The sequence below is a fragment of the Misgurnus anguillicaudatus genome, chromosome 8 (assembly GCF_027580225.2).
Source record: "Misgurnus anguillicaudatus chromosome 8, ASM2758022v2, whole genome shotgun sequence".
NCBI classification, from domain to species: Eukaryota; Metazoa; Chordata; class Actinopteri; order Cypriniformes; family Cobitidae; genus Misgurnus; species Misgurnus anguillicaudatus.
The window spans coordinates 15,340,943-15,364,108 of NC_073344.2; the positions used below are offsets into that span (position 1 = coordinate 15,340,943).

General features: G+C 35.0%; 3 protein-coding genes across 4 annotated transcripts in view; all 3 read right to left on the reverse strand.

The window, feature by feature from the left end:
- Nucleotides 1-4,877: 4,877 nt before the first annotated feature.
- On the reverse strand, nt 4,878-8,674 carry gpr61l (G protein-coupled receptor 61-like). The gene is made up of 2 exons (XM_055214305.2): nt 8,053-8,674; nt 4,878-7,599 (listed from the first exon to the last, which is right to left on the reverse strand). Exon 2 carries the CDS (start codon nt 7,509-7,511, stop codon nt 6,225-6,227), a length of 1,287 nt encoding a protein of 428 aa, XP_055070280.1. The 5' UTR covers nt 7,512-7,599; nt 8,053-8,674; the 3' UTR covers nt 4,878-6,224.
- A 1,544-nt stretch (nt 8,675-10,218) lies between these two features.
- Nucleotides 10,219-19,849, reverse strand: parp3 (poly (ADP-ribose) polymerase family, member 3). Its single transcript, XM_055213481.2, has 11 exons — nt 19,725-19,849; nt 17,386-17,566; nt 17,173-17,298; nt 16,866-17,045; nt 16,603-16,747; nt 16,096-16,316; nt 15,826-15,981; nt 14,988-15,065; nt 13,124-13,301; nt 12,801-12,944; nt 10,219-11,316 (listed from the first exon to the last, which is right to left on the reverse strand). Exons 2-11 carry the CDS (start codon nt 17,563-17,565, stop codon nt 11,141-11,143), a joined length of 1,584 nt encoding a protein of 527 aa, XP_055069456.1. The 5' UTR covers nt 17,566; nt 19,725-19,849; the 3' UTR covers nt 10,219-11,140.
- A 1,294-nt stretch (nt 19,850-21,143) lies between these two features.
- Nucleotides 21,144-23,166, reverse strand: part of grm2a (glutamate receptor, metabotropic 2a) — a 53,560-nt gene continuing 51,537 nt past the window's right edge. Inside the window, exons 4-5 of one of the 2 annotated variants that reach the window (XM_073870387.1) lie at nt 22,243-22,420; nt 21,144-21,616 (exon numbers count right to left, since the gene is read on the reverse strand). In XM_073870387.1, coding sequence (XP_073726488.1) covers nt 21,543-21,616; nt 22,243-22,420 — 252 coding nt within the window. In that variant the 3' untranslated portion in view covers nt 21,144-21,542. The remainder of the gene's footprint in view (nt 21,617-22,242; nt 22,421-23,166) is intronic. The other variant, XM_055213480.2, reaches the window with a different exon arrangement.

A 23,166-nucleotide genomic window follows, 5' to 3' on the forward strand; every position in this document is an offset into this window, starting at 1 on the left:
TATTTTAACAGCAAACAAAAACAAACAAACACACAAACAGTCTTAAAAGCTCTACATATCCAATATTCTATGTGACAACCAACCCCGCAAGCTATGTGACAACCATCCCCAACTGACTTCTTGACAAACATGATAAGCTAGCTGCCACACAGCTTTAACTTGATCGCTAAAAGATGACTCAAAATAAAGCTACTACTTTTAGCTTTTTAATGAGTGTTTTGTTTTTGAATGACTAATATCCTACAAGATCTCAACACAAAAACAACACCAACATGAAAATACTCTGACCCATAAAAATAAAAAAATGTCTCCTAACCTCAATGTTTTGTGTCTGCTCAGCAAAATTTCAAGTGCAAATGAGTAAGCTATTAAAGGCTAACAAATTGATATCAAAATTGTACCACAGCGCCTTGTAGTGTGTCTGGAATAAGCAGTGTGACACCCAACCCTTGAGACAACAAGCCCCGGTCTCCCCTATATCAAATATCATCAGCAGATAAAAAAATAAACTTAAAATTAAAATAAAATGTCCTAATTCGAATAAAGTCCAAAAACAATAATTTGACAGATTTTTTATTTCAATGGTTTTGCAGCCAAATACTGTTATTTTACGAATTCCCCCCAAATAATTATGATCAAACACCTTCAATAAAGTGACCAATAAAAGAAAAAGTGAAAGAGACATGATTGTCAACATTCAACAGCCACATGGTATAATACTAAATATATATAATCACACAGATTAGGTTGCAATCTCTTATGTACAGTAAAGGACTTATTGCCCAAATTGCTTGACATAAAAAATCTAGCTTCTGGAAATAAAATCTTCAAGTCAAAGACTTGATTCTGTTTGCATTTCATATTGTATTCACTTTTATTTTATGGACCTCATTTCCCAGACGATACCTGTTTATTTAGTTGGATATACAGTAATGCTGCTATTACCCGATATTGGAATGATTTTAAATATGAGTTTCCTCATCATAAAATGGACACAAGCAGTTTCTCATGTCGTATTTATGACTATAGATGAAACTCTGGGATCCTTAAGTTTCCAAACTGGGAGCCATAAACTTTAAAAATAGCATAGGGGAAATGCTATAGTATCTGATATTTTATCAGTTCTTTCTTGTAGTATTATCTTGATGCTTGTATATTTCTGTATATAAATAACAATTTTATGCGTATTGTATGTTTAATACAAAGCAAAAATAGTAGTCTTTGACTGAAACTCCAGAATCATGCAAGCTGCCCTTCTAGCACAGTAAAAGACTACACAGTAGTGGATGATATTTGCTTGACAACTTAAGGAGTAAAATTAAGAACAAAATACAGTGTTGGACTAGTGAAATATCAGTTGTTGTGTTTGACCAGTGTTATATACAGTAAATTTAATTTCATCATTAGATTTTAAAGACCTGCTGCTTTTTATGTTTTTAATATTGCACACTTTACTGTATGAGATTTTGTGAAATCCTATGGCGCACGATGTCAAAAAGACATTTGCTGAGTCCCAATTCGCCTACTTATGCTACGACCTAAAAGTATGCACGGTTTTTGTGAGGAAAACGTACATACTTTTGAGTGTGTAGCAAAACAGTATGCATGTTCTGGGACATACTTCGATGACGTCATGCAACGTGAACGAAAATGTGATTGCCTAGTTACACACACCACGACTGTTAACAATATTTCATTCATTCTTATAACTTATGTCCAATATAATTTTATTTACTATTCCCATCTTTTTTTCTCGTCGTTTTTTTCACAATACATTTTACAATGTGTTCTACCAAGTTGAGGAGTGAAGCAGAGCGTCATTAGAACCAAACGCAGGTTGTTTGTGAGGCGGCTGGTTCTGACGTTCATGTGCAATGTGTGTAACGAAAGCTACTTATTTTAAATTCAAAACATATAACGTTTATAATATAACTATTGTTACACGTATTTTATACTTAGTTTTATACTTATGTAACTCAAAAATACCCCAATGAAAATTAACCATGCTTTTACTATAGTAAAAGTGTAGGAACCATGTTTCTTTGGTTGGACTTATAAACTTAACATTTGTACATCCACTGTATTACTACAAATAAGTTACTGTGGTTAAGCTCCTCCCTCCCGCACGCAATGGGTCGTGGGCAATATTAGCCATTAGAGTGTGCATTGATCTGCACTTCGAATTCTAACCGGAAATAGTATATCATCCGGGTATATTTGGGATACTCATTTTAACATACTACGTTTTGGGACATACTAATTCTAGTTTTGCATACACTGTAAAAAATGTCTGTAGAAATTACAGAATTACTGGGTATTACTGGCAACTAGCTGCCAGTAACTTACTGTAGATTTTACATTTATGTTATTTACTGGTAACATTTTGTTTAAAGATAAATGAACATGAAGCATTTTTTGACTTTATCTTCTACAGTAAGTTACTGGCAACCAGCTGCAAAATTACAGCAAATTTTTTAGAGTGTACCATTTATGATGGATAGTATGCGAATTGGGACTCGGCAATTGACATCATGACACAGACATCTGTGGCAATAACTGAAATAATAAATGTACAAACTTAAGTTAATTTGTGTCACGGTATAATGTGCTCTTACTTCTCCAGCTGTTACTTCATTTCTTGATTGACATTCAGATTTCCCATTTAACATTTATTTCAGATTTACACCCAGTCTGAACCAACAGCTTGAATCCAAACGTAATTATGACTGATTTGTAATGTGACACATACAGTCTGTCAAAGCTTAGACCCTTTAGCATAAACCAATGATTTAAAGGATAAGTTCACCCAGATATGATAACATTGAATCATAGGTTCTTGTGAGTCCCATGACTAGACATATGTGTTGTGTCACATGACAAGCAAGAACCAATGAGATTTTGACATTATCGATGTGCCACCACATCTGAACTTACCCCACTGACCACTGTGTTATTATGGATACACAATGTATTGATCGCTAAATAAGCTCAAAATAGTACTTGCTTTCTTTCACAAATGTATCCTTTTGTTTATAAGGGAACCAAACAGGGTGATCAGAAACTATGATGATAGAAGTGGTGTCCTAAGTAAATGCACAAATCTTACAAAAAATATAATGATATATTCTTTCAAATTTATTGTGTAAAAATGTTGATCTTTTGTCCAAGTTAGTTGCTGTTTGTGAATCAGACAATGCTGTTTTTCCTTATCATGTTCTTTTTGGAAGGGGTGGGGTTTGTTGCTGATCAGCTGACCACAATTTCCACCTCTTTAATCATTTTCCTTTAATCTTCACTTCAACATCTCTAAATCCTTTCAGGTTCAATTTTTAGCTTGGTGTTGTTTTGATCATGTGCGGGACACTCAAGTTTATGAATAATTATGCCATATCTATTTGTCACTCTCACACACACACACACACACACACACACACACACACACTCACCCACAAACACACACACACACACACACTCACACACACTCATTCACTCCTTCTCTCTCTCTCTCTCTTTCTCCTTCACTTTTCAGACTCTCTCTCTCTTTCCTCAAGCTCGGCTCATGGTTTCATTGTTTGAAGTGCCAGACCAGGTCACTCCTTATTGAATTGCTAATGAAAGAACCTGTTTTGAACCAGAGGCTATTCACAGCATGGTGGCTTATGATATTACAGTTTACATTTTTTCTTTACATAATAGTTGTACATATTTCTGAGTTATCATTTTTCTCTTATAGCAAAATAGAATTACTGTAATGAATTACTGTAAAAATGAATATCTTCCTCAAAATGCAACCAATAAATCTTTTTCATTTTATAAATATCAGTCAGATTTATGTCACAAAATTTGTCAAGAACAAAATGCAAAAATTGCTGGGTTATTTTAACTCAGTTGGGTGAGTTATCCAACGATGAGTTGTAATTTAGCCTATGCTGGGTTGTTTTACCCATTGTTGGGTCAAATTTTCTGGGATAATTTAACCCAACGGCTTGGCTGGACCCTTTTTTGACCCTATAGGTTAGAAAAACCCTGCATTTTTATAACGTTGGATCAAAAAGTGACAACCCTAAAACAACTGTTGGAAAAAAGTCTGGTCCCAATGGGTTGGGTTCGTCCATTTTTGACTCAATGCTGGGTTGAACAAAACAGCATTTCTTAAAAGTGTATTGTGTTGTATTTATGCTGATTTAAAAAAAAATAATCATTAATCATTGTTACAGTATTTTACAGTAAAATATTGTGTTAATAAAAATTTACTAAAAACTGAGAAAAAATATATTTTATATATTAATATTTTTAAATACTTTTAATAAATATTTCCAGTGGCGGCTGGTGACATCTTTTTTGCAAAGTTCGTCACAACATGTATGTAGCCTGTCATGTATGGCTGGTAATTTCAAAATATGTGTTATGCGCGTCGAGTGATCCTGTGTGCATCACGTGTCTTGTCAAAACAAGTGCTTGTTGCAGACGCGTCTAAAGGGTTTATGTTAAAAGAGACGCTCGCATTTGCCAGATAGTCGCATAATCTCATGCGTAATCAGAGTTCACTGTAAAGGGAGTGACTTACGTGTATTTTATCATAAACGGTTTTGATGCGTGTGCAGCAGGCACTTATTTTGACAAAACACGTGATGCACATGGTTTACATGACGCAACAAACACATATTTTGAAAACACAAGCAACACACATGACACTCCGAATACTTATTTTAAAGAGGAGTCACGAGCCGCCACTGAATAATAATAATTTTGTCTTTGATTTTGAGTAAAAATATTACCCGCTCTTGTTTTTATGAAATATAAGTCTGAGTGATTTATTTGTACACCCAGTTCCATCACAGGACATGTGCCAGCAATTTGTTTACTAGCGTGAAATAAAAAGTCCAAGTTGCATAATTTAAACAAATACGACACCTATTCTGCAATATGGTCTGGTAAAAACAACATTTCATTGTTTGCGAAGGACAAACAACTCGGCTACTGATTTTTTGCCTTCTGTTTGTTGTACACAAAAAAGCAAAGACCATAAAATCACCCCTTTATCTCAATCTCGGCATTTGTATTTGTATTGTAAACTACGAGCAAAACTGTTCAGTACACGTGACAGCTACTGTACAAACGTTTTAAAATATTTTCTTCCCACTGTCATATAAATAACCTGAGGAATTGACAAAACATGATAGCTTCCAAGATACCCTTTATTTTAGCCAATCTTCTAGACCAATGCTCACAGACACCCTGTTGCTATGCAAGTCCCTGTCTCGCATTTCCATGGTTACAAGAGCACATGGAATTAGCAACAAACAGCAGAGCTGCAGATACATGGAGAAGGTTTGTGATGTCAGCTAAATTAAGCTTTGTGATGTAACTTACAATGGAAACCGTGTGAAATAATAATAACCACTAAACATATGAGCATGATGTAATTAATGTAAGACAAAAGTTTATTATTTTTTCACAAAAAAGTAGTATTAATAAATATTTACACCATGCTATCAATAGAGTGGCTACCCGTAATTCAACAATTGTAATTATTGAACATGAGTTGTATTTTACCAGATGAAAATGAAAGAATAAATGTGACCCTGGACCACAAAACAAGTCAATTTTTTAAATCTAGGATTTATACATCAACTGAAAGCTGAATAATAATCTTTCAATTTATGTATGGTTTGTTAGGATAGGACAATATTTGGCCGAGATACAACTATTTGAAAATCTGAGGGTGCCAAAAAAATCTAAAAATTAAAAAAATTGCCTTTATTGTCGTCCAAATTAAGTCCTTATGGTAGGAAATTTACAAAATATCTTCTTGTAACATAATCTTTACATAATATCCAAATGATTGAAAAATAAAGAAAAATTGTAATTGTTGACCCATACAATGTATTGTTGGCTATTGATACAAATATACCCATGCTACTTTTGACTGATTCTATGATCCAGGGTCACAAGTAACAAAAAGTAATAACTGTTGTCACTTATCCATGGTAACTAGGTATATACGTAGGTTACAAAGGGTCCAAATAGGTCTAAAACACAATGTTGTAAAGTCCTGATACATTCTTTACAGAAAACAGTGCAAATATTGACATTGCATGACATTTACATGAATTCATTATGGTATTAAACTCATGCACATGTACAAACCCCAAAATTCAAAAGTCATTATCTTCATTCATAACACAGTATACTGATATTTTTTCTCAATACCATTATCAAAGTCATTCCTCCGAGATCTGACCGGGTAACCTTGTACCCTGGTCCTCAGTGTTCCTCGGACTGGAATTGCCACAACTAGGTCTGGTGGTCTCAGCTGCGCTGCTGGTCCTCTGCAAAAACTGTAGAAAGTTCTCCTGAACGGAACCTTCGTGACTGGAGGCCCGAAGTTCAATGGGTCTACTGGCACAACATTTTCTCAGCTTTATTAGTTCCTCACGGATCTGTCTGTTCAAAAGACCGTAGAAGAACGGATTCACGGCGAAAGAGGCGTATGCTAGCCACGTGACGGCCTCTTCAATGTCCCCTGGGCTCTGCAGTGGGGTTGTGATGGACATATAAAGGTGAAAACTGAAGTATGGGAGCCAGCAAATTAGAAACTGACCCACAATGACAACCAAGGTGATGGCGGCTTTCCCGCCCCCAAAAACCCGCTCTGGAGACAGTCGCTGGGGCAGGCTGCGCGTCGTGGCTATGATGGTGGTCTGACTGTTGATGGAATCAGAGCGATGCTTGGCTTGGCTGGCCGTCCAGGTGGGCAACGGAGCGTGCTGGCGGGCAGCCGTCCGTGCGACTTTGTACACATTGCAATACACGGTGAAGATCACAACGGCAGGAATCAAAAAACAAAGCACGCTGAAGATAATCGCGAAAACTTTCCTAAGTCGACTGTGACTCCAGTGTAAAGAGCAATGGGCTGCGGCGATGGAGCTCTGGTTCCCATACGCCGGCCAACCGAGCAGCGTAACCAAAGCCAGCAGGATGGATTTGACCCAAATGAAGACCATAACACCAAGTGCAAGGTTTAAAGTCATCTTCACCTCGTAGCGCATGGGGTGCACAATGTAATAATAGCGCTCTATGCTGATGGCAGTCACAGTTAAAATAGAGGCACAGATGAGGAACACATTTAAGAAGATGTACACCTGGCACTCCAGAACTGTAAACGCTACAGTGCTGAAGAGCGGAGAACTTGTCACTATCCCAAGAGGCATCAGCAATATGGCACAAAGTAAGTCAACTGCACACAAATGACACACAAATACGTATTTCTTCGTGTGAGGGGCCCGGGCGATGGCCACCATGACTCCGCTGTTGCCCAGTAGTGCTGCGAGGTTGAGGGTCACCATGCAAAATAGACCGATGAGATCCTTGATCTGGGATTCTGAATGGATGACCTCCTCCAGGCTGGGAGGGGTGGGCTTGGTTGTGCTCCGCTGGCCAGACGCTACATTTGGAGTCGTGTGATTGGTCAGGAGACCGAGCATCAGACCTGGCAATGCCCTCTCCATACTTCACAGGATTGAGATGGAACCAGCCGTCTCCATGATTACATATCTTTCTCGGTTTTGCTTTTTAGCTGTTGTGTTGAGATCATCTCTGAGAAGAAAAGAAAAGATATGTGAATACTGTACTTTTTGTCACTTGACCCTTCATGGAACCTCCCCTTCCGTTTTCTGCTTACTCACCAGGTGTCTTTATATGCTAATGAGGGCACAACAACATAAGGACAGGATGTTACAGGATGTTGTTGAAGAAAGACAGATTGCTTTTATCAAACACAAGCGTAAGGTGGTTGACTTTCAGAGATCAATGAAGTTGAAGGACAACATGATTGTTGTTGTTTTTTGTCAGAGGGAGTCACATATTACTCATACCTGCTAGTTTTGTTGTGACCTCCTCCCCCCCTCCAACCCCCAATCCCAAAAACTTTTCTTACTTCACCAGGAATTCATTAAAAACATTTTCCACTCAATTAAAATGAATGCTGTCACGTCAGGTAATGCTGTGAAATATTCCCACATGTTGGCCAAGACAATTCCAATTTCTTACCTGTCAACAATGTGTAGTTTCTCTGATGATTCTCCAATCAGATTGGACTTCTGTGAAAACATTCCCTGGATGAAGAAATGCTACACCTGGACATCCTGGTATTTCTTCTCATCATGGAGCACCATGCAATCCTACTTGGCCTCCTTAGGTTTCGACATCTCAGGTGAGTTCAACAAACAACCATAGTGGATTGCCTCAAAAGTGTTATCATCCAATATAAGCTCCACGTCGATTCCAGGGAGCAAAGTTCAAACAGATACCCCCATGCTTCCCTTCCATCTATAAAAAAGCTACATAGGATACGGTCCCACCTGCTCTTCCAGTTAAGCAGGTATCCGATAGGATGCTCTCCCACTCTGTGTCCGGTGCTGTGGAGGGCTGTGACTGTCACACATTGTATCTGTGTGATTTTTTTCTTCCTCTTTCAAACAGACACATACTCCTCTGTGCTGTAGGGTGGCAGTCATCCCCTGGGTCCTAATGCACACCTCAACAAAAGGATGTTGTAATGATCCATTATAGCCTTGACATAAATCGAGCATACTTTTTTGGCCACAATACTCACCGTTAGAAAGAGAACTTTCCAGATTGTTCCAAAATGTTGAACGCTGTGCAAATTTAGACACTAACACAAAATAATACACATGCATATTAAATGTATATTTAAAATGATTGATTATGGCCTCTTGAGACATCTTTGAAGCGAACGTTGAAGTCAAATGAAGATAATATTTATGTCAACTTGGTCAATAAAGATTGACATCACAATTCGATTTATGTTATGGAAAGAGGAACATAACATTTGTTAATTATTTTGGTGTTTAAATGGTTTCATATGTAGAATATTCTGCAAATAATGCAATAAATAGGCTAGATATTTTAATGCATGTGTTTCTATGACACTTTGTTACTACTCCTATTATAGGTAATTATTTATTACCATTATTTTACTATTAGTAGTAGTAATTGTTTAGGTAACACTTTTCAAAAAGGTTGTTGTTAACAATTAGTTAATGCATTAGCTATAACATAAACTATCTACAGCATTTATTACTATATATATATCACTAATTTGTTAATTTTAGCATTTACCAATACATTTATAAAATCGAACATTGAAACTTTTAACATTAGGTAATGCCTCATGAACTAACATGAACACTGGCATCAACTTACATTCATAAAGATTAATAAATGCTACATAGTTCATTTTTAGCTCATGTAAGCTAATACATTTACTAATACAATTGTAAAGTCTTACCATTATTTATTACTATTTTTAATACTGTATTATAAAATTTAAGTAAATACTATTTAAACATCATATATATATATATATTTTTTTATATATCATAAAATATAAATAAATATATATGTAAATGTGTCTTAAATACATACATAAATGTGTGTGTATTTATATATACATAACAATTTCACACCGCACACACTCAGTATATTTTGCAAAAAAAAAAATCACTTTTATTTTGTATGCGATTGCGATTGATCTTTGCCCAGCACAAATTTTATTTTACTTTTACTTAACAAATTAAGTTAAATTATTTCAACTTGTTTTTCTAGTTATATCAACTTACCGGTCAAAACATAAAAAGGTAGGTTGAATTCACTTATATTATTAAGTTGCTTAAACTTCAAGAGGATATAATAAAAAAACCTAGAACCTAAAATACTTTTTTACAAATTAAAAGTAAAGGGTTGACCTAATTTTCTTTATTACCTGAAACCTGTAGTCATCTTCACAAGACATTTTTACTATAGTGTTTATGTCTCAAACAATGTGATATTTGTGCTGTCAGGAGTCATTTGGAGAGCATTGAGTTAAAGGGAACATGCTGTAAACTTGGAGCCGGGATTAAATAAAATGTGATTCCTGTATAACAGTGTTGGCAAGCTGTATCAAGTGGACATGTGTGGTGACTAAAGAATGCTTCTGCTCTCCAATAGCAGATATTATATTTGCTATGTACACTTAATCTAGGAACAATATACAGCAAATGCAAATACAGTCTACCAAGAGCTAGAAGAAGAATTATCTAAGTAAAATGATTGCTGTAAATCAAGTAAAATCTAATAAGGCTGTTGCAATTATAAAAGTGACATCTACAGGCTATCCTGAGTCATGATATAAAGACAACAACAACAACAGTATATCTTTAAACATATTTATTATTTTTTATATATGTTTTACTTGATAGGCACTCAAATTAACATTAATGAGAAAGTAAACTTTGCATTATAACAACTTCAAAGCTGAAAGCAAATTGTGCATGCTATAATTTTTTTATAATCCTACAATACCACACAGAAAAAAAGAAATAACATTGTAAAAAATAACTATTGCCTTCATAATGTAAAGATTATCTAAAGAGCTTCAAACCAATACATGAAACTAAAGAGTTTATAGCATCATTTCCCTTATATGCCATATTTGTCATAACATTTGAGCAGCTTGCAATCAAATATATTTGCATAAATTAGTGCAAATTTAACTTGAATGAAAAACATTCGACAGAAGTTTGAATTTTTAAAGAGGACAGCTCTTCACATAGACATCTAGAAAAACAGCATGAGCCAACCAACCAAAATATATATTTATATATATATATGCTCTCAAACAGAAATCTATTCATAAGCGCTAATATTTTGATAAAACTGCATTATAATTCAACATTATTTATGGTGTTTAAACCTTCATGCATGTATTATCTAGTTTGTATTTGCAAATAAACACATGCAATAAATACACACAAGCATAAATTCTCAGTTATAGAGGTAATGTATATTAACAGAAACATTCAAACTTCAACTCAAATGTGATAGACTGTAAACATACCAAACATAATCCTACACTAAACAAAGTTTGGGATACATGATAATAAGTACTATTAATAAATTTAACCCTTCTGTATAAAAATAAACCATATTACCCTGTAAATACCAACCAATCAATCTGAAAGAATAACAAATCTATAAGAATCATCAAACTTTATATTTAAACGCTTTGTAGTGACCACGCAACCACACAGCAGAAGTGCTATTAAGGAGTGCCAATCAATTTCGGAGCCTTTTTTTAATAGGGAAACTGGAGCTCAAGGAGATATCGGATGCGACACTGGTTTTCCTTATAGATGAGATACTCGCTATTGTAAAAATAACTTCCCTCATACTGCGGCTGCTTTATTGCTTGCCCTTGAGGAACAGCCACCTTTTTACCATCAAACTCAATGAAGACATCTTTAGAGGGATCTACAAAAAACAGAAATAAACACTGTCAGAATTTAATGGAAACCATTAAAAGTAATGTACAGTAATAACTAAAGAGTTAATAGCATAATTTCCCTTATATGCCATATTTGTCATAACATTTGAGCAGCTTGCAAATATATTTGCATAAATTTGTGCAAATTTAACTTGAATAAAAAATATCTATAAAAACACTACAGTAATAATGTAATGTACAGTAATAATGAACAGAAAAGTTTTATAGCAATTTATAATCTAGGTTAAGGTTAATAAATAAACAAACATACTATTGTTCATTAATAATTCATGTATGTTAATAATACATTAACTTATTGAATTTTTATAGTCACTCCAGAAGAACGCGAATATGCGATCACATGATTCATCAGCCAAATTCTGCATATTTATGCGGGTCAGCATTTTTTGTCAAATATGCCGCACTTTCGCCGCATAAATTGCAGATTTCTGTGCGCAAAATATGCAAGGCTTGCATGATTTCATAATCCCTGCATTTTCGTAGCAAAAAGTTACATATATCTTAGCAGAAAGTTGAAAAACACAAGAGCAGCCATGTCCCCTGTCGCTATGGGAACGTTATAAAGTGACATAATTACGCGACGTGAACATCATTGAAAAGCTGCAAACCCCAACCACAGTTTTTGTAAGTTCCCGCAATTTCATTGCATAAGATTGTATAAATATCACGCAAATCCCATTGCATTTTTTAAGAAAAAGTGCCACAAGATCACGGATGTTTGCCCGCAACAAAAAAGCTGCATTTTTCTGGAAGGACCATATTTTATACAGTAGACAGTATTTTGCATAAAATTGCATAAATATCCGAATATTGCATCTAATTTTTTAAGAAAACGTGCCACAAGATCAAGGATTTTTGCCCACAACAAAAAAGACGCATTTTTCTGGAAGGACCGTATTTTACACAGTAGACTGTATTTTGCATAAAATTGCATAAATATCCCGCATATTCCATTGCATTTTTTAAGAAAACATGCCGCAAGATCAAGGATTTTCCCCCGCAACAAAAAAAGCCACTGACTGTATTTTATACAACTTAAAATTGTGCAATAAAAGTATGTACTCTAAATACTGTATATTCAAGTACATTTATACGTAATGTATTTCATGTAAGATATTAATTGCACTGATTATTATTTTTTACTAATTCAATCTTTTTGTAAAGTGTTATTGATTTAAATAAAAAATGTCAAAGAAAAACTGTCAGATAAAGGGTCCCAAGCTGACACTGGGGTGTACCCTTTAAAAAGGTCCTAATATGTATATGTATACATTTGGTTCCAATATGTCACTTTGAGATACTACTATGTAACTCTAAAGTACTAATATGGACCCTTTGCAAAGGTGTAACTTTTAAAAGGATACCAGCCCAGTGACAGCTATGGACCATTTGTTCTGACAGTGTGCAAAGGGATAAGAGTACAGTGCTTTTTAATTATATTAAGACAAACCTGGTTCTTGCTGTCCACGTGCAACTACGCTGTCATAGCCAGCAGGAGGCTTCCTTAAACTGCAATCATCTTTCGTGATGGTGTACTCCTTTCCAAGAGCGACTTCATTTAGAAACATGATTCCAATTTTGTTGGATGGACGTACTGCAAAAACAGAATGGATGAAACGGCGGTTAAGCTTAAAAAGAGACAATATTGTTCACCACATTAGAAACAAAAAAGTTGTTTAGTTATATTGTGTTGCTTTATTGTATCCACTCGCTTTTATACTGTGTGTTTTGATTTGAGATCTATACTGATGCAAAGAAGGTCCCATTCCTCACCATATCCAGCAGATTTGTTGTTTTCAGAGGCAAAATAGATTCCCCTCCCCACTCGCCCACCAGAATGAGGCATGATGCGGAGGCCGCTCTTCAGAATGGCTGCGACCACTGCCACGTTTGTTCCATGCCAAAGAAGCTTCCGGTTCTCCAAATGATCATTTTCCTTGAAGCCCTCGGCCTACACATGCAAATTCAAATGATTTAATTAGGATAATAAAGACTCGGAAATCAACACAAATTAAAAACACCCACAGAAACTGAGATCCACTTTGGTTTGAAATGAGTTTGTGTCTAATAGACACCTAAATTGGAAAACCCTTTGTCACAGCTGATTTTACTTTTATGTATTAGTTTACGGATTACTTTTTGCCATCACACTGTAAACATTTTTTGCACATACATTTTTAAAGAGATACTCCAGCCAAATATCAAAATTACTTAGGGCTGTCACCATGATTAAATAATCGTCTCAATACGATTGTTTGACCTCATCACAATGATTTCAGATCACCGCAATGATTGCAAATCTCTCTAAAAAACACAAAGGGGTTACCTGTATAAACGTATCACTGTATCTAATGACTCTCCTTGACTGACAATGTAACGCGATACATTGCAAAGCCATTTAATACAGTGGAAAAACAGCATTTAAAGAAATGCAGCAAAACTTTGATAAGCAGTATGAATTGTCAGGTAAAACATACATTTCCAAAACAGCAATTCCAAATTTAGGGAAGTTTTTTTTTTCAGTTTTTGAAAGATATATTCATTAAACAATTACTTTTAAATATGTGTTATGTGTGTTAATATTTGCCAGGTAAATCTTGCAAAAGATTTAAATTTAAATAATCACAACAATGTGTGAAAATTATTTCATGAACAAACAAAAAAAGGCAATTAATTGTCAGAATTGTCAAAGCCCTAAAACAGGCAATTAATTGTCAGAATTGTCACAATTTATTAGACAATTTACCATCAGCCAAATTTCATAATTGTGACAGCCTTAAAATTACCCCATAATTTACTCCCCTCAAGCAAGCTCTTTCAAATAACATTTGGAGTTATTTTAGTAAATGTCCTTGCTCTTCCAAGCTTTATAATGGTAGAAAACATGGATCAGGGAACAACTTTAATGATGACTTTAAACCCCCAAAAAGTGCATTTATCCTTCACAGAAGTAATCCACACGACTCCAATAGGTTAATAAAGGTCTTGTGTGGGTAATCGATGTGATTTTAAAAGAAAAATATCCGTATTTCAAACTTAATAAACTGTAATAACTAGCTTTCAGCTAGTACTGAGCACTGGTTGCCATAGTTACGTTGCACAGTAACAGTTCAAGATGGCATTGTTACCAAAAGCTAGTTATTATAGTTTATTAAAATAAATATGGATATTTTTCTCATAGAATTGCTTAAGTTACCTAGAGAAGACCTTTATTAACCCCTTGGAGCCCTGTGGGTTCTTCTGTGAAGGATGAATGCACTTTTGGGGGGTTTAAATATAAAGATATTTTACTTGAGTACCTATAAGTATAATCAACTTGGTTTTACAAGTCATTTCAACTTTTTCTTTTCTTGACTAGTGATGAGTTGCTGTAACTTATCAAATAAAGTTGAATTAGATTATGCTATTTTGACTTTATTTATTAAGTTACAGTAACTCATCACTAGTCAGGATAAAAAAATCAAAGTTGAAATGATTTTTTAAACCAAATTGATTATACTGAAAAATGTATGCGCAAAAAAAGTTAACAGTGCATTTTCTAGATTTTCTAATGAATGCTCTTGGGACATGAACACTACTTTCTTAAAATAATTAACATAAGTATTAACCTTAATAACTTGATACAATATTAACTTACCTCAGTTTCCCTGTCAACTTCCCAGACGTCAATTAAACTGAGTTGTTGCCCCGTGGCTTTCAAGTAATTCTGAATAATCTTAAAACAATGAAAAGAAAAATCATTTATTAATCAAAGTGTTGTAAAACATAGTTGTATATCAAACATAAATATTTTAACAGATTGGTTAAATACTATAATTGTGTATATGTAATGATGTAGAAACTATTTTAAATACTCAAACCTTTTGATGGTATTGTAACTTTTATATATACGTATTTTAACGCTTATATTAACTGAGGTCCTAAACTGAAACTCATTTAGAAACTGGAAATAAAACTTTAGAATTTCGGGGAAAAAATTGGGAAACATTGAAATATTACTACAAATATAATTTCGCAAAAATTAAAATGAAGAATTCATTTGTATATAAATATTTAAGATTATTTGCAATTTCTAGATCACTTATTTTTTATGTACTCATTTATACTAAAGGTCATATACCTACTCATAAAATGCTGTTTGAAACATTATCGCCGCATCTTCTCACTTATATAATGTACTTTTAAAAAACATTGTAATACATTTCAAAATGATGCAAAAGTACAATTTTAAGATGTTTTATATTTTTTAAGGTGTTTAAGATTTTTTTTTACGCCCCAGAAGTCATTGCGGCAAATGTTACGCACAACAAACTGCAAAACACGTAGTACACGCATAAGCTGCACATGAAACACAGAACCACAGCCTTGCGATTCAGAATTGATTTCAGACAGGTCTTTTTCATAGGACACACGATTTATCGTCACAGCCCTACTGTATATTGTATAGTAAACACTATGTTGCTGTGCAATGAAACCTTAAATTCTTTAGACTTCTTATCCAGCACGGTAAGATTGCATTTGAGAGACTCGTAATTTTGGTCTACTGGATGAGGCACTGTGTCCACCATTTCCTCTTTGGCTTTCTCAGACTCGGCTTTAAGACTCTGTGCAATCTCGATATCTGCCAGAACCTGCAAAAAGTGGTATGAGAAAGTTGGTCAATCTTATCCAAAAAACTAAATACTGTGACAACTAGCCCCAGTCACCCTATATAGTCGGTGTATAGTAACTGTCGTGTATCTCACCAGAAGCATCTCTTTCTTGCTCTGAAGGACAGAATCGTCAGAGATGACAGGCGGTCTGTTGCGGCCAAAGTTATGAGGAATTATGGTGAAGAATTTGGAGGTGAGATCTTCTAACTTTTTCCGTTCCCCATTCTTGATTGCTGTTTCAATCTCCTCCAAAGCCTCAAAGCCTTTGGCTATCTGATGCTTGCTCAGTTTCCCCAGTGGCATCTTCTTAATATCTAAGAGAAAAATGTATGAAACTCTGACAAATACTTGCAGATTAAGCACAAGCATTACGTAGGACTATGTCACACTACAATACTCCCGTGTGGAACTAAGAAATGCATGTAAAACAGGTATACACCCATAAGCAATCCACAGACTATGACAGAAAATGTTTTTGTGATACAACTTAGCTTTCATAACAATCATTAAAACGCAATAACATGGTCCTTAGACTTGCTGAATCTTCAGAGGAACAGAAGAACTAGAACCATGATAAAGCAGAGAGAATTTCAGGCACACCCAGGTTCATGCTGGTCATAGCTTCTTTGAACATGTCATTGTTGAAGATGAATCGAATTAGTCTCTGGGTTTCCGTATCCAGCGTACAAGGCAGAACGCGTTGTGCAGTATTCACCTTCACATCTCCACCGTCTACCGTATCCACCTGCAACAAAAACACTAAATATTAGGAATTAAAAAAAGCAAATTACTTGGTTTCTATCAAGGAAAAAAGTCATAAATGAATGAAATTTTGCAAGAATTGATGCAACAGGCTGAATTACCTTCACTTCTGCATCCTGGTCTCCATCTACCTCTATCAGTGTGTACTTCCCTGAATGGGAGACAAAGTTTTCTCGATCACTCCAGTTATTCTTCGTCTTATCTTTGAATTTCTTTTCAAAATTTTTGATGGCTGCATTAGCGTCAGATGGACCAGCTAAATTGTTTTGTCCTGATTCTCCCTAAAATCAATAAGAAAAGAAAATTGTGAATTATTATATCTAAATGAAACTCTATAAATCCTATCTGTCTCCTAAAGTTTCTTTTGAGCAACACCATTTTCATTTAAAAAGAAAAAATCAAACTAACCACTCTTCCCCATCTTGTCCAGCAATAGTACTTTCCTCCAAACACCAAGACTTGAATTAAATAGAATTTGTTGTTGTTTTGTCCAATGTTGGTTTGGTTAAGCATACAGTCGTAATCTTCATGAACCTGTTGGTTTAAATCACACCAAATGACAGGTAACAATAAACCATACCCTTAACTGTAGCAACAGTCACTTTCAAAGTATATTCTTACCTCAGCACCTGATAGATGACAGAAGCTGTCTGGGTTCCTCGTACTCTTAACCTGTGGCCCTGCTGCCTTCAGGGCCTCTTTGGCAGATGTGAACTTGTCCTTTGGTGGAGCTTCAGGTTCTTCCTTTATCTTCTTACCTCCAGCTTTTGCACTTGATGCTGCTCTTCTCTTAGGTGCCATACTAATTCATTTCCATTTTTAAAACATAGATTTAACTCATATATATTTGTATGATGCACTGCATATTTAAATATTCAGTAAATGACTTATCAGCAGTTAAATTGGACCAAATAATAAAAACAATATCAATATTTTTTAAAAAGTAGGATTGCAAATAAATATAATTTCACCAGTTTTAGGCAAAAGGTGGCTACTTGGAATACATTTATATTAAAAAAAATTTTGTTGTTATTTAAAGGAATAGTCTACTCATTTTCAATATTAAAATATGTTATTACCTTAACTAAGAACTGTTGAATCATCCCTCTGTCATCTGTGTGTGTGCACGTAAGCACTGGAGCGCGCTGCTACGCTACGATAGCATTTAGCTTAGCCCCATTCATTCAATGGTACCATTTAGAGATAAAGTTAGAAGTGACCAAACACATCAACGTTTTTCCTATTTAAGACGAGTAGTTATACGAGCAAGTTTGGTGGTACAAAATAAAACGTAGCACTTTTCTAAGCGGATTTAAAAGAGTAACTATATTGTATGGCGTAATAGCACTTTTGGGAGTACTTCGACTCGGCGCAGTAACACCCTCCCTCTCCCATTATGAGAGTGAGAAGGGGAACGGACTTTTCAGGCGAGTCGAAGTACTCCCAAAAGTGCTATTACGCCATAAAATATAGTTACTCTTTTAAATCCGCTTAGAAAAGCGCTACGTTTTATTTTGTACCACCAAACTTGCTCGTATAACTACTCGTCTTAAATAGGAAAAACGTTGATGTGTTTGGTCACTTCTAACTTTATCTCTAAATGGTACCATTGAATGAATGGGGCCAAGCCAAATGCCATCGCAGCGCAGCAGCGCGCTCCAGTGCCCACGTGCACACACACAGATGACAGAGGGACGACTCAACAGCTCCCAGCCAAGGCAACAACATATTTTAACACTGAAAATGAGTAGACTATTCCCTTAAAGGAAAACACCACAGCTTTTCAATATTTTACTAGGTTCTTACTTCAACTTCGACGAATTAATACATATCTTTTATCAATGCGTGCACTTTTAATCTCTGTGCAGCGCCTCGTGAATGTGCCAGCACCTAGCCCAGCCCCATTCATTCCTATGGCTCCAAACAGGGATCAATTTAGAAGCCACCAAACATTTTCAAGTTTTTCCTATTTAAAGACTGTTACATGAGAAGTTACACGAGTATGTATGGTGGCACAAAATAAAACGTTTGTTTGGAGCCATAGGAATGAATGGGGCTAGGCTAAATGCTAACACATTCAAGAAGCCCTGTACAAAGATTAAAAGTGCACGCATTGGAAAAAGATAGGTATGTATTAATGAATCTAAGTTGAGGTAAAACATAGTAAAATATTGAGAACGGTGGTGTTTTCCTTTAATTCCAAGATACATTTTTGCTATTCCATAGTTTGGATGAGTTTACTATTAACGTAAATTCTGGAAAAATAAATACAACAAGGGTTTAAGGGACCCTATATATACATATCGTCTTTTGTAATATCCAAAGAAATAAATATATAAAAAACATTTTTTCTAAAACATTTCCCTTTGTTTGATAAAACCTCCGAAACAGTATCAAGATAAAAAAAATGGTTAAAATATTAAAAATAATTTCAAGTTGATACTCACATCATGTAAACTTAACTAAATTACATATTAAATATTTATTCATGTTTTTAAAAAAAAACTAGGTATCACACACACTTATATGCTTGCACGTGACGTACTTTTGAAAGGTCTGCTATGACCCTGACAGTTGAGAGACAACACGTGCGGCCACGATTTTACTGTAAGTGACGTCGATCTTTCTGTCAGCCTATCAGAACTGCGCAGCTTTGAAATGTAGCTATGGGAAATCACGGGGCGTGTCAAGTAAACATACAAATCGTTTTTTAACTTTCCGTGAATCACAAAACATTGTACTTTTTAATAAATCTCAAATGTTCAAAGGCAAAGTGCGTGTCGAAGGCAAATGAACGCTTTTGTGACGCTTGTCGCTAAAATGAATGTTTTAAACGCAAATGTTACATGCAGCATAAAACTAATATATATTAAAAATAGCGATATATAGTCAAGACCGCATTCATATAGTTTAAATGGGTTTGATTGGTTGTTTTATTTAATAGATTAAATGATACCGACCTGCTTAAAGTGGTGGTTTTAAAGTTTGCAGATTGATTCACCCGAGAGTGACTGTTAAAGTCTGCAGCCTGACTTCCGGATTACAGGGCGTTTACGTCATAGACACGCCTCTATTTTGTTGAAGAAAAAAAAAACATTTAATTGTAACCATAGGTTACGACAAAACGTTTAAAGCTTTTATTTATTACTGTAAATCCTTACTAAATTCATATGGGATTTTTTTTTACAAAAACTCAAAACAGTAAACAAGTGATATGTGACAGGGACTGGATGCATCCGGGTAATATAAGTACTTACTCTAATAATAACACCAAGATTATAATTTTAATTCATACCCTTAAACTAACCATAACTAACTGCTTGTTACTTATATCACTCGGTTATTATTTGTGTAACCCACGTGTAAATCAGTGTTTCTCAACCAGGGGACCAGGGCCCACTAGAGGGTCTAAAGAAACTACCAAGGGGCCCTTTAGTATTATTTAAAATAAGACATAACAAGCATTAAACTTATTATCGTTTGATTATTTTTGTAGCAAACATACAGTAGGCTACATATTTCTAGTTATGTCAAAAGTGGGGGTACACTCTGCATTAACACAAAGTGTAACCAGTTTTATAGTCATATAATTATTTAATTTCAGGCAGTAATGGTAAACTGACTTTTATATTTTACTTAACCTATAAAGCTTGTTTTGTAACACATGTTTCTTGTAATATGTCAAATCTGTGTGAAGTCAAAGCAGATAAATGACCAGTCTTCCGGTGAGACCAAATTGTCACTTCAACAGCATGCCTAACCGATATATATGATGAAAACATCAAGGCAGAAAATAACTGCAGATATAACTGTCAGACAAAATGAATGTCTCAAGCTGACAGGACAATTTCCCCTTTGTCGCTTCGGCACCTATGATTAAGTGTGCAGTTCAGTGTACATCACATGTGTGCTTCTTGTAACTTGTGCTAGGTTATGAATAAACTGTATGTGTGATCAATGTTATTTTTCATGGATGAATAATAGAAGTATGACAGCATGATACTGTGGCAGACAATAATATACCTGTTTAATCTATTGTGCAATAAATGCTTACTATGTCTACCTTACTGCGTGATATCCATGATATAATTTATGGAAACTTCATAAGATCCATACTATTAGATGTTAAAACATTATGTGTATTTATTTATTTATTTTTAAATCACACATTTCTTATTAACCTTACTTGGTTTTATGTAATGAGTACTAGTGTCCTCTAGAGGGAGACAATGTACAAGATTTTGCTCTGTGCTATAGACGCCAATGTTGATTTACATTTGCATTGCATTTGCCTGCCAAATAGAAAAGGTTTTGGTAGTCTGTCCAAACACTTTAACACTGAAATCTCAATCTTCAGTAGTACATGCATCAACAAGGACTCCTCATATTCATATAAAACACATTTTATTTACATAAATTACATGAAAGCACAAACCAGAATCACCAATCTACATTAAAAACAACCTGTACATAATACTTTCAACAGATTTACTACATTTTAACTCCATATCTCAAACAATACTTTATTATGGTTTTCATAAAAAGAACTGGTATACAGAATTTAAACTGGCATCCCACTGATATTATCTAACTAGTCAGAGAGAGAGAGAGAGAGAGAGAGAGAGAGAAAATGGGATATTGTACTCACAGCACGTTGAGAACAACATAACAGGCAATCTTTATTCTGAATAGCCTCCTCAACATTATATCAAACACTTGATTTCATGACTAGTGATAAGATTTATCTGTATACCGCATTTGGCAGACAAACAGGTTTCTCAGAGTGAAGACGTTGTTGAGTCCACTACCTCTCTACCATTACATACTGTAGGCACGGTGTTGGAGGCTGATGCTGTAAAGACAATAAAGCAATAAATAATGTTGAAACTAATATTAGAGTATTAAGTAGATGTTAGTTGCAAATTACAATGTTTAATAGGCAATTTTACAAAAACACAACCATGTCACATTTTACCCAAAATGTTTAGTTTAATTTTTGTGTGAAGTACTACATGGACATTTGTGACCCTGTCTGTGAAATCCAGCTTCTGGAGCATCAAAATTTGATTTTACTCATTGACTTTCAATTTTTGACATGACCTTATTCAGTCAATATTAAAAGTTATGCATTTTTTACAAAAACTTCTTTACATTATATTATATAGAAAACAGTACTGTAAAAAGATTGATTCTCTTGCTTCACACATTTATCCCTTAATCTCTAGTTACATCAATACTACAGTGCAATGATATTTTCAACTATCTCACTTTTACCCAACAGCACAACCATGATCATACAATACAGTAAGCTTCTGTACCTTTAGATCAATATCTTTCATTTCTGACACTGATTCAGACGGAGACGATCGATTGAAAGTTGGGTGACACCATTTAACATCCCATCAATACGCTTGATACGTTTGACTGCATTAATGATGCTGATGAAAGAGAAGATGGAGATCATAAATAACACTGTACCTTGGGAGAAGCTAGAGCCGGGACCGGTGGTCACGCTGAATCGGGCGGCGGCCACTCTGTGTGTGGTAACATTCTTCTGGGGCTGAAAGAGTATGATGTGGATCTTAGGAGCGAAGAGGCAGCCCAGTACTACTGAACCACTCAGACTCACAGAGATGCACATTGTAGTGGTCTGTACCTGAGAGACATTATAAATAAAAAGACATAAATCAGTTTCACACTACACAAAACAGGCTCACAAAGGCATCGATTGACCTGACTGGTTGATTAACAGGGGCGTTAACGTATGATCTGATTTATTTTCCCATTAAACTTGATTCGAATGTGTCGCCAGTGCCTATATGGTAAAACAGACATGAATCAGTTTTACACCACAGAAATAGATTCATAATGGTTACAGGTTGATTAACAGGGGCGTTAACTTGTGATCATATTTATTTTCCCATTAATCTCAACAATGTGGTTAAAATAGATCAGTATACATTTCACAAAACAGATTCATAATGGCATCAGTTGTTTATTAACAGAGATGTTAACATGTGATTTCATTCATTTTCTCATTTAAGTTGATTCAAATGTGTCTCCAGTGTCTAGATCAGTGGTTCCCAAATGTTTCAGTGTGCGGCCCCCCTTGTGTACGGTACATTCCTTCGCGGCCCCCCAAAGAAAATTTGTGACAAAAAACTGTTCTAAAACTCAACATTTTAATAAATAAAAAAACCATTAAATTATACAAAAAAGTTGTGCTTTTGGTTAGTAGCCTTATTTTTTTTTAGGTTTAATTACACAAACTTCATGATAAATTAATGTATTTCAGAAAATGTCATAAAACTGGGGCCCCCCTGGCACCATCTCGCGGCCCCCTGTTTGAAAACCACTGGTCTAGATGGTTACAATTTTAAATGCCTTGATGGTTAAGTTTCA